Genomic DNA, 13395 nt, shown 5'->3' on the forward strand with positions numbered 1-13395 from the left:
AATAGTTGTATTATATTCATGAAATAAATCTGCGCTGTTGTGTTCCAGGAAATTTTTGGCTTCAAAATTTTCAAAATATTAAACGATTAAAAAAATGTTATGCGTGGTAGGCAATTAGCAAAAGTTGTGCTTCAACCTCTCCACTTCTACACCTACTACAGGATTTTAAATTTAAAGACAAAAGAAAAAAAGAGATCTGTTTGTATTTGTCTTGGGGTTCACAGAAGGCTTGCAACTGTACAATATTTCATGCTTGGTCATGTTTTGAAGAGATAAATGCCTTTCATCCAGAGTAGCAAAACATGAAAATAGAAAAACATGGGAAAAAAACAAATATGTTCACACAAAGATTGTGTAGTTGTATGATTCACAGAAAAAAGAGAATACCAGATGCAATACAGCTTGAAAGAAATACACTGATTGACAACATATCCTCAAACAAGGAGATGAAACATCTCATATTTTTGGATTTTAATGTCAGGCATATTACTGTACTTCTTCTCCTATTCAGTCAGAAAAATATGTTTTTGATTTAGTCTTTTTTGACTTTCTATCTATGGATACGTTTCATGTTAATATCAAAGAAGCTAAACTTTGCTTCAACTCCACTGAACATAGCGAGAGTTATAACTGTAATACTTTATTTAACTCACCTTTATATAATATAATCTCTAATATCTACTGCATTTACCTGGATATAAATTATACATGCAACTGTAATGCAACTACTGAGGAAGTATGAACTGTTATAGATGGTTTACAGCAGTAAATCTTGTGTAAAACATGTATACAAGTGTATCTTGAGAGTTGACATATAACACAATGAGTGTAATTACATTGGTTTATTGTTGATTTTTCCAATAAGATTTCCTTTCTGATTGTGACAGAACCTTCATTTATAAAATGTGCCTGGGGAAAACCCTTTACATGGGGAAATTTTGACATTGTCTACCATATAGTTGTATAGTATACTGTGTAGTAGATACAGACAGACATACTTTACTGAACTGAAATATTTTGCTCATTTGCATGCATCTCAATCACAAGTAAAGCTATAAGATTTTAAAAAGTGATTACCACCAAAAATGAAAATTGCATTTAAAGAGTTCCTTCTGACTGAGACAAAGGAACATCACGAATGTCATTTTGACAATTCGTATCTGATTACAAACTAAACTGATTAGGCTTATGTAAGTTTCTCTATATATTGTGCAGATATCCAGCAACTTGATCAAAGCGTGACATTCACTGTGTGAGGAAATAACACTTAGCTATCACACGGTGTATCACAATGGGTATTCAAGGTATGTAATATAAAGTATCCATTAATATATTCAATAGTCTATATTTGATGATGAAGGATGTATACACAGACGCTGGTACAGAGAATCCACCAGTGGTGTGTCATATACAAGGAATAAAACATGACAGGGTGTCAATGACAGATTGATTATTTTCCTATAACAGCAAAGTGTTTTATTCCTCTTATACCAGAGCAATTTGTCAATGCTAACAATTTATTATTTATTACAGAATGACATATGCTTTAACCATATATAATTAAATTTAATGTTGTGGAACATCCATCAAATTAGTTCCTGTTATCACTTATGATAGCATGTTTATGATAGCATGTCTTATAGCATGTTATGAACAGTTGCTCTTCAACAGCCTCTCTTTTTTTAAGTTAATAAGACAAAAAATGCAGCTTGCCATGTTTCCTAGAAACTGCAAATACATTAAAACTTAAAAGAACAGCTTTACCTCTGACTGTTACAAAGCACTGACACTGGAGACTCCTTCCACAAAAGCTAAATAAACATTTCCTTATTATGTTATGCTGAAATGTAACAGACTATTGTATGGACACTTTAATTTTGAGTAAGATGGTGCAAAGTAAATCCGGGATGCCTGCACAGGACAATAACCAGGGCTCGTCCTTCATATATCTTTCAGCTGCTTCCTTTTCCACAACAGGAATAGAAACTAATGTGGTCTATATGAATGGTGTGTTTAAGTTAGACATGCAGCAACGCAGCAATGTGATCATTCAAAAGTAATTTTCTGAGAGAATTTTCTATAAAAACATACAGCTAACACAGAGGGTCCACTACATGGAAAAAAGACTTAAATTAAGGCAAAACGTGACTCCAGACTTAGATAGAGCGAGTTCTGTGATAAACACTTTTTAATAATTTGACTCTATAATACACTCTCAGTTTCATAGTCCAGTAGTGGAATGAAATGATTTTGCCACAAATCTATGGCTTAATTACATTCCCTTTCATATGGATATAATTTCCATCATATATTTTGTTTTTCCATTATCTCAAGTGTGCTGTGGAGAGACATAAGACGTTAATTTCCAAATGCATCATCACATAATAATATCAAAAACTCTAAGTTTGTAATGCAAAAAATATGAAATTAAAGATGGCTAGAACATGTAGAACAATGTAAATCTACATCTTCAATACACTCCAACATAGGTCCTCAATTCTGTAAAACATGAAAATAAAGCAACACATAAACAACTGGAGTGAAATATGATGTTCACTAAACACTGCAGAAGCTGAAATCAAATAGTTTTTCTACACAACCACAAAACAATTTTCACACACACAAAAAAAATACATTTTATCCATTCCTCCCTTCAAAATCCACACACTTCATTTGGTATATAATGAACTCTGATACTTGTGCACCTACATACTCGAAACATTTTTTTTAAATAATGTAATAAATATAGATTTCTGTGTCATATACCTATAAATAAATATTTTATATGTACACCTTCACGACATTGATGAGCACAACAGAAAAAACATACATTAGGACATTAAAGATACAACTCGGTCCAGGCCCTGTACAGCTCATGTCTACTGCAGACATGAGAAGAAGAACCGAATGAATCAGAAAAAATAAAAAGACAGCAGCTTTGTTTTTTTTTATGGAAATAAAGATCAGAACAGAAAAGTGTTCATAATCACGCTTTATATGTGATCCTACGATGACAAAGCGTTACACGGTTTAGAAAGAAAACAAAAATAATTCTGCAAAAAACCTCAATATAGTCTACAGGACTACGGCCAACAAATCTGATACAGACACTGACCCTATCGTAAATGGGAGTTCTACTGAACTACAATACAAATATACATACATATATATATATTTATATCTTTTTGCATTGTATTGAAGCAGATACAACATGGGTAAATGATACTGATGGATATGTTAAAAATGTACACTTTTTTGTTTCCCATATGACTATTGCCAAAACTGAGTACATACTGGGTGTGCTGGTGGAATAAATAAACTTCTAAGAAATTTTGAGTATTATATTATTTCCTGGTGGCTTTCCTTTCTCAAAAAAGAGGAAAACTAAAATAAGAAAAAAAAAATCCAAAAAGAATAAAACATCTCACAGCTTTGAATAAGGGGCTATTTATACAAACATTACTGCTCTTCTAAGATTTCGGACTACTATTGTGACTGTCATTTTATAACTTTGATGTATTCAAGCAGGAATATAATTTTTTTAGTTTCATTTATAATTGGACGTTTTCTGTCATTCCTTTTGAATACAGGGACCATTTGCACTAAAAAGAAGGCTTAGATGTAATACTGAATAAGATCCTCCGATGCCCTTCAGTGTCTTTCACATCCATACTGCTAAGATGTGATGATCAATAATCAAAGAATGCAGTAGCTTTGTGTCAATAATCTGGAGCCAATGAAAGGAATCCTGATTCAGCTTTCCTTTTCAGTGCCAGATACTAACCATGAGAATTCCATTACATCTTTATTTAACCATTCCTGTGGACACATTTTGGTAAGAGACATATTAAACCGAATATGCCATGACTGGCCTTTAATTGATGTGGATTTAGTAGAATGCTATTTATTTTCAATAGCAAAAGAGCCATTAAATATCACACTTTTTTGTTGGTCATGAACCTAGCTCTGATACTAATGTCTGATTAAAAAGTGTGAACCAACCACTTTTCTAATTTTTGGAGCCATAATACACTCCTCGACAACTTTATAAGGAACATAGTATACCTGCTCTTTCATGCAACTGTCCAATCATGTAGCAGCAGCACAATGCATAAAATCATGCAGATACAAGTCAAGAGCTTCAGTTAATTAAACACCAGAATAGGGTGAGCATACAACATCAACAGTTTCAGGGAGCCTGTGCATACTGTAACATCTGATCTCTGTTATTGGCTGACAGGAGTGGAACCCGATGTGGTCTTCTGCTGTTTTAGCCCATCCTCCACAAGGTTCGATGTGTTGTGCATTCTGAGATGCTTTCCTGCTCACTATGGTTGTAAAGAGTGATTTTTGGAGTTACCAGAGCCTTCCAGTAGGCTTGAACAAGTTTGACCATTCTCCTCTAACCTCTCTCATCAACAACCCATTTCCAGTTATAGAATTGCCACTCACTGGATGTCCTAGGAAATCAACAGTTTCTGAAATACTCAAACCAGCCTGTCTGTCACGAACAACCATGCCACGATGAAAGTCACAGGGATCACCTGAGATTTTTTGCCCATTCTGATGTTTGATGTGAATATTAGCTAAATCTGTAACTGCATGATTTTATGCTGCCACATGACTGGCTAATTTCAGGAATTAGCAGAGGTACATGTGTTCCTAATAAAGTGGTCAGTGAGTGCGTATATATACACAGAGGTGCTGAAAGTACCCCAATTCTTTACTCAAGTTAAATGAGATAAATCCTCATCTAAATAAATCCTCTGGTAAAAAGTTGAACTACAGCTTCAGATTCTTCACTCAGGTTAGATTAGAAAAGTATAAACCCTTGCATTTACTTACAGAATGAAAGTAAAAGTACACGAAAGAAAATCAAACACTGATTTTAGTTACTGATGGTAAATTACTACCCCTTTCACCAAGGAACCAAGGAGCACAGGAAAACAGTAGCTAAGGCTAACTAACAGCTTTATTCCTAATCGCTCAAATGTTAGCTAGCTGATGATACAAACTAGCTGAATGCTAATAGCTAACTCTTACAATACAAACTACCTTGATAAATAAAAACTGTATGTAGCAACAAATACATTATAGAGCCGGGTATTAGGTGTCATTATTGCTGTTAAAATTTAGATTTGTTATAGTTCTTGAAGCTGTCTGATGCTAAAAGGTGGGTTAAAGGTATATATTATAAGTGCTGGCTGAATGTACAGACTTACACACATGCTTAGCTGGTTCACCTTGACAAACACACAAGAGAATATAGGTTATGGGAGAATATAACAACGCTATAGATCCTGAGTGTCAGTGCTTTTTGGATATCATCCAATGGTTAGATGCTGCTCAGTGTCGAGTCAGCAGGTTGCAGTCACAGGTCTCGGTCAGCTGTGGCTCAGAATCATGGAACTGGGGCTATATATTCAAGCCTAGAGCCCTGCTTTAATGGGGAAACCAGAGAGCCAAAGAGATGACATAATTATATAGGTTTTCAGGGCTTGCAGCATTTGGAGAAACTGGTGTGATCTGCCATAATAATGACGACAAAAAACTTAAAATATACATCAGCATCTATCAAAGCATGTCTCATCACTTAATCACATAATCACATAACATAATTTTGCCTCTGTACATCACGACGATGGATTTGAAATGACGCAATCAAGTTGTGATTTAAGTGTAGACTTTCAGCTTTAATTCAAGGGGTTTAACAAAAATATTGCATTAGTTGTTTAAGAATTACAGCCCTTTTTTTTTTTTTACAGAGTTCCTCCATTTTCACAGGCTCAAAAGTAATTGGACAATTGACTGATTTTCATGTTTTGTTTCATGTCATGTTTCATGACTGATTTGCAGTTTCATGGCCAAGTATGGCCTGTTTCCTCGTTACTGCATGACAAATTAAGGGCATAAATGGTCTGGAGTTGATTCCAAGTGTTTAAATTGCATTTGATGGGTGTTCATGGGAACTTTCAATATGCAATAGACCATCACTGAGCTGAAAAAAAAATCAGAAAGGCCAGATTAGTCTTTGCTAAAAACCTCTAAAAAAGCCTGTCCAGTTCAGATACAAGAGTAACTTGTACCAGAATGATGGGAAGAGAAGAGTATGGAGAAGGATAGGAAAGGCTTATGTTCCAAAGCATACCACATCTTCTGTCAAACATGGTGGAGGAAGTGTTATAGTATGGGCATGTATATGGCTGATAATGGAACTGGGTCACTGGTGTTTATTGATGATGTGACTGCTGATAGAAGTAGCAGGATGAATTCTGAAGTGTATGGAGCTATACTTTCTGCTCAGATTCAGTCAAATGCTGCAAAACTGATAGGACGGCACTTCACAGTACAGATGGATAATGACCCAAAACATACCGCAAAAGCAACCCAAGCGCTTTGTAAGGCAAAGAAATGGAATGTTCTTAAATGGCATTCACCTGACCTCAACCCAATTGACATGCTTTTCACTTACTGAAGACAAAACTGAAAACAAGAAAAAGCAGAAAACAAGCAGCAACTGAAGGCAGCTGCAGTAAAGGCCTGGCAAAGCATCTCAAAGGAGGAAACTCAGCATTTGGTGATGTCCATGGGTTCCAGACTTCAGGCAGACATTGACTGCAAAGGATTTACATCCAAGTATTAAAAATGTTGATAATATTTATGATTATGTTAGGTTGTCCAATTACTTCTGAGATTGTGAAAATGGAGGGACTCTATAAAAATGGCTGTAATTCCTAAACGGTTAATGCAATATTTTTGTTAAACCACTTGAAAAAAAAAAAAGCTGGAAGTCTACACTTCAATCACATCCTGATTGCTTCATTCCAAATTCATTGTGGTGGTGTACAGAGGCAAAATTACAAAAATTGTGTCAGTGTCCAAATACTTATGGACCTGACTGTATATATTGGTTTTGCGTTCCCGGTCTGTAGTAATAGCTCCATCATTACAAATGTCTGAAAGAGCACTTAAAGAACTCTCACTACCATTTCACTGCACTTTTGGGGAATCTCACAAGTGGAAAAGATCACAGAGAATTAAATGTTGCTTTAAGATGATCAATGCTTCTTCTGTCTGAAGCTCACTCAACTTTTTTTTAAAACTTTTTTTATCTAGAAGGTATTAAATGTATTACTTTCATGTAAAGACATCCAAGAAAATGCAACAAAACTGAGTGGGATTGAGACCAAAACAGTGCAGAAAGAACACTGATGCATTTTTGCCATTGATGCTTCATCCAACAGTCTAACAATCGCAGGTCAAATGGGGACAAATCTCGAGTTATAGTTTTGGCATTACGGACAAGGTAGATTGCAGTGTACTAGACAAGATGGTCTGAGTCCTGGCCAAGCCAAGACCAACAATAAAGCGTATGAGATCAAGATTGCTAAACAACTACACAATTTTACAAACTGTGGTATATAAATCCAAACTGTATTATAGACTGCAGTTAACAAGCACCAGTGAGCAAAGCCTGATATAAGACCAAAACCAAATCGAGATAAAATGCATTCAAGACTGAGAGGAGACCAAAATCAGGTTGCATTGGTCTAGAGACTGGTCCAGAGAAGTACGAGCCACATGTCTACCATTACAATTGTGTTATTTCTGCACACTTCTAAGTGTAACTCTAGCAAAAGATGTATTATGTATCAACAGAGACTTTCATATGTTTAATCACAACTGGATATTGTGGTATTAGGTTGCTCAGGTATCAGTCAGTCACTATTTGGATGTCTTACACTCATTTTTGGTTTCTTCGTGTTAAATCTGGTCTTGCTCAATTGCACATCTAACCTAAGCTCACATTAGTGAGTTGCTCATATCGCCTGTATCTGTCACTTGTGGGTGTGTAGCGACTGCTAATGATGTCATTTTTGGGTTTACTGCACTTTCCACCATTTCTCTGTACCATGAGAACGAGTAGTAGCTATACTTCTATGGCTAACTGGTTAAATGCAAATTAAAAAGAATGCACTATTCAGTGTGAAAAATGAGTGTTTGCTTTGCATGTTACGTGCTAGGTTTTGTACTAGCTTTGTTGGCACATTGGCAAGGCAAGCTAGCTGTACAAGCTATGTTCCAAGCTTTATTTTTCTTCATAATGTCTCTACGCACATTTAATGAGCAACATGTTCTTTCGAGCTGATTGTTTTGATTTGTTGTTTTTCCAAGTCATACATAATTAGCAGAGAACTGAGAAAACCTCATTTCAAATGTTGCTTGCCATTCCGGCTCTTGCAGCTGTTGCTGAAATCGACGCCTATGTACATGTGACAGTGTGAACGCAGGGTTACAACACAAGGAACTGCTCTGAGTGACCCTTTACTCGCTCTTCCCCTTTCCAATTTTTAGAATTCAGAAAAATTTCAATGGTCTTTGAAGATGTTGCCCTTATTACTGATTTGAACAGCTTTACAGTTCTCTCCCAATGGCATAGATTGGATTAGAATTTTAGTTCCCTGGGGCAGGGCAATTTTAATCTTGTGCCATCTCATATATCTCTCCTAAATGTTTTATCACCATGCTTTATCACAAAAACACTGCAGAGGCTGCCCTGGAAAAACCCTCTCCACAGTTAACATAATGGCTGCTTTCTTGTGCTTGATACTTTCTGTCTTTCTACATAAGAAACTCAAGTGATCAAAGTCAAACTCTGTTTCACATTCTGTCCAAATTGACAGGGTTTTATAGCTGGAACACTGAAACTGTGTCTATTTAAAGCACAAACAAATTCTCTCACATGCCTCAGCATGTTCTGGTGTGGTTTGGGTTATTTTTGGAGGATGCTTGTCCTGTTCTCCTTGCCTTTTCTTAATTCTAGTGCTGCTTGGTTTGTACACACCTTGTTTGCCTGCTGGTAATTTGTAGAATGAAACTGTATCTAAACAGGAAGCTGGATTGTAATTGAATACATTCAGTTGCCTGTGGGGTTGAAGTTCTTAAAACGTTATGTAACAGGATTTTTTTTTTCTTGGTTCAAACAGTTTGTTTTTCTTTTCTCAAAGCATATTTTTTTAGTTATTACTCTAAAACATTCTAATGGACAAGCAGGAAAGTGTCTGATGGCGTTCATTTCTTTCTGCTCTTGCTCTTTGAGTCTGGTCTAAATTGAGTAGAGACAGTTTGGAAATAAGATATGCCAGATAGGCCTAAATTTCATGGTGTGCTAAAATACAGATGACCATTCACACAAGCAGGAGTTATATCTTATATAATATGGTTGAAAGTGTTGTATTGAAAGAAACTCAAGAGATTCCCATAATGCAGCGATAGGAAAAATGTAAGCAATAATCATATTTGTTCATTTTCATTGAAATTTCATAGCTTCTAAGATTATATTATTGGTCCTCATGAATAAAAACATCACAAGCAATATGACAGCTTCTGGGGTTGCCTGTAGGTACTACTGTCTTAGGTAATCTCTCTGTTTAGCTTACCTAATGGAATGGTACAAATTGTAGGAAAACATTTGAGAAGCTGTGATATTAGAAAAGGTGGTGTTTTAACAAACTTCTTTACCCTCTCTGTGATAACTGACTGTCGGAATCCCTGAACTTAAGAGAGCAAAAAAGACTCAACTGAGTATTCATGTTTGAAATGACTCCTTATGTTAAAGGGTAGCAGACTGAGAAAGCTGCAATCATTTTATATTTGAGAGATGGTCCATATATTCTCTGAACATATACCCATTCTGACATACAATACTTCAGCTATCTAATAACAAAAATTTTTTTTATCCCAAACAGACATGTTCCATCTGTAACCACAAGGAAAGTGTGCCACCATCAAAGTTCGCCAAATACTTTGATTTGAAGCTGCAGGTATTTGACAGACTTCTCCACAATGCTTCCAGGCTTCATTATCCTGATATGACATTATCCTGATTTGACCGGTGTAGCTGAGCCAGCAGTCTCTGACTGAAAAATCCCTCACACAAAAAGAGCTTACAAGGGAAAAGTAATTAAATTAAATTTTGACCATTACAACTAGACAGGCCCCACCACAGTGTGTTTCTGGAGCTTGGAATTTCTACCCTTTATTCTTCAGAGGATGATCAAGTCTCACCCCCCTCTCAATTGAACAGAGGGTAACTCCTGCTCCAGGTTATTTCCTCCAAGCTCTCTTTTCTCCACCACTCTGGTAGATGAGTCTTACACTTGTGTCTACATTTGCACTCCATTTTTGGGGCGTTATTCAACTGAACGTCTCATACCCTGTTTGGACTGCAGCTGTTCCCTGGGTTTGCTTAGCAATGGAGGGTAGGGAGAGTGCAATAAAAGTAAAGTTATGGTGCTCAAGATCAGTTAAGATCAGACAGCAGATGACTGCTTGATGCTGTGGAAGCTGACCCGAGTGGGCGAGGTGGGAATGGACATGGCCCGTGCCACCCTTGCCCGGATTGAGTGCTTGTCCTGCCAACGATGCCAGCGCTTCCGAACAGCGGAACGGACCTGGGGAGAGATGGAGAGGTCTGCAATCACTTCGGAGTAACTCAATCAAAGTTATTGAGATTTCTCATCTTTAGGGAAAAAGTAAAGAACAAGATATCTAATCACTTACATGGGGTGTTTTGGGGAAGAGCTTTTTTTTGAAAGGCTTACCTGAAGTTTCAGTAAATAATAATTTAATTACAAATAAACGGGCCTGGTTGCTCTGTCAGTTTACACCACAGTCCCAACAGACACAACCGAACCTACATTTTTGAGAAGCAATGTGGGGGGTGGGGTGGGGCGTGTGTGTGTTTACTGTGTTTAATAATTCAGGCTAACTCTCAACTGTATGTATGTTGTCATGTTGTATACACAGTTTTATTTCCCTGGGCAACTGAAGGTTAAATATACCAGCCTTCAATTGTTGCTAGACTAAACTAAACAAACTAGTTTAGTGTCATACTGCACATGTTTTTAGCAATACAAGGCTTTCAATGCTGTTGTAAAGAGTGGTAGTGAGAAGCAAGATGCAAATGCATAAAATTGATATGATATTTATTTATCCATTAATCTTTGTTATAGTCCATAGCAGGGGTCAGAACCCAGGCGGACATCACACAAGGACAATCCATAATTCGAAAACAAAAACATGAGCTAGGTCAAAACAAGGAAACATGGAAACAAAGAACAAGGCTTGGACTTAAAGGACAAATGGCATGGCAAGACTTCGCAACTAGGCACAACAGGGTATAAATAGACAAAGTAATCATGATCTAAACAGAGAACAGGTAAACAAAATAAGGAGGTACACCAAAGACAGGATAGGGGAGGAGACAGGACTAGAATCAAAAAAAGGCATATGTCACAACAAGCAGAGCTTATCTGCTCTGAAGCATGGGTTGAGGGGGGGAATTGTGACAGCTGTAGCTTTGCATTAACCTATATAATCTATCTTTGTAGCAAGAATTTTTATTCAAATCTATAGTGTGTTGAAATTGGGCATTTCATTATTCAAGATATAAGTATTTATCGTTCTTTCTGTAGTTAGCACAAAGATGCCTTAAAAAAGAAGGAAATGCTAATCCTGTCTTCTAATGGCCTAACAGAAGTGTGCACCTGAGTAATCTTGAAATAAATGTAACATAATTTGATAAATTCCAATTTAATCATGTAACATGGCATGGTTTGTTACATTCTGCTTGAATATTGGTTGCTATAGTTCAATAAGTTATGCTGTAGTTTTTAATATGCTGGTGTTTTAAAACCTTGATCCATGTTCCCCTTTTTAACTTTGAGCACCCATCCATGAATGAGAGAACTCCATGTTCTTTTGCTTCCTTGAGCTTTGGAGGTAATAAAGGAAGCCAGGAGATTTTATCAGAATCTGTCCACCTTATACTTGTAGGCAGTGGCTTTGAGGTGTCCTTTTTATTAAAGCCTTGGCATTACAAACATTTGACTGTGTGAAATTCTCCAGAGTCTTGCAGCGCTGACAGCTGAATTATGACTTACCTGAAATGCCCACATGTTTTTTACACTAACATGAAAAATTGTACTCTTCAAGAACAGTATATGCTTAGTGTAGAAAAAAAAAAGGTTCTTCAAGGCTTCACTGGATAATTAAAGGAAAATTCTGCTTGGAAACACAGAAATTTTATAGAAACAATATAGCAGCAACCTGCTATATTGCTGTTATTCCTGTGAGACATTAGCATTGTGAGCATTGTCAGCCTCTCTGACATCACAGGGTGACATTGCTAGCACAGTTATAATGCCATTTAATGATCTCAAACATAAGGGATAATGCCCAGGTTTCGCTGTTAACGCCTAAAAACAAAAGAGTAAGAGCTACTTTATCACTCACCATTTTCCAGCAATGTTCAACATCATATTAATGAAAAATCCAATGTAGAAATAGTGGAGACAGCAAATCCTGGACTCAAAGCTCCAGAATGCAATGGCACCATACAATGCAGTTGCGATGGGTTACGGTGGAGACTCGGCTCGGCTAGTTAGCTATCTGTGAGATGACATCTATGTGTTGACGGCAATATTAGCACGAAAGTGAAGCTTTGGAAGCCGATCTGTTTGAGCAGTGAGGAATTGAGAGAGCCAAACAGACTAAAGGACAAAAGTGCTTACTTAAGTTAACATAGAGATACATAGAGAAGCAAGGGTTAAGTCCCACTGGCGCCACTATCAGCAGGTGGGTCAAACGGAATGGAAATCGTTAACCAATATTTAAAAAATATTCTGATATTATTTACACTACCTCACCTTTAAGAGGCTTAACTGTTAATTTCATAACACTTTAATTCATAAACACAATAACATGGTGCTGTCCATCAGGTGTCGCAAGCTCACCAGCCTGACATGGGTCGTGTTTCTCATGACAAAGATTGCCATGTGCTTTTGTTTTGTTTTGGTTTTCAGTTCTGTCTTCACCGCCTTCTTGCCATTGTTTCCCTAATTACACTCACCTGTGCCTTATTTCCCCTCATTTGTTTTGTATATTTATTTCCTGTGTTGTATGCTCTAGTTGTAAGCTCTTATCATGCATTCTTACACAAGTCTGAGCTTTGTTATTTCTGGCTCTCAGTTTAGAGCTTTGCCTCTGTTATTGGTGTCAGATCATGGATTTGCCTCATTCTGCCTTATCTGCATGTTATTGGACCCCTGCTAAGGGTTATGACTGTTGAACTAAAAGAGGTCAACTCATAATGTAAAAGAACAATGGCTTATATTAAAATACTGTGCACACTTCCACGCTGAAAATTAAAACTTTCAAGAACACACAATGATGAGGGTAAAAAAGGCACTAATTACATATCAGGTTATGTTCTTTGGATTACATGAGTTTCCTACTGGGAGTTAAGCAAAATGTCAGCTCAATTTCCATGTGACCTTTAAATGTGTCCTCAGCTAGTGAGGCCATAATGGGGAAGACAGCTGTGTGCTGTGC

General features: G+C 36.7%; 1 protein-coding gene across 1 annotated transcript in view; it reads right to left on the reverse strand.

Annotated features, from left to right (window-relative positions):
• Positions 1-241: 241 nt before the first annotated feature.
• The window catches only part of crhr1 (corticotropin releasing hormone receptor 1), a 153671-nt gene continuing 140517 nt past the window's right edge, over positions 242-13395 (reverse strand). The window contains exon 14 of the mRNA XM_026917177.3: positions 242-10454. Coding sequence (XP_026772978.1) covers positions 10314-10454 — 141 coding nt within the window. The 3' untranslated portion in view covers positions 242-10313. The remainder of the gene's footprint in view (positions 10455-13395) is intronic.

This window comes from Pangasianodon hypophthalmus, chromosome 13 (assembly GCF_027358585.1).
Source record: "Pangasianodon hypophthalmus isolate fPanHyp1 chromosome 13, fPanHyp1.pri, whole genome shotgun sequence".
NCBI classification, from domain to species: Eukaryota; Metazoa; Chordata; class Actinopteri; order Siluriformes; family Pangasiidae; genus Pangasianodon; species Pangasianodon hypophthalmus.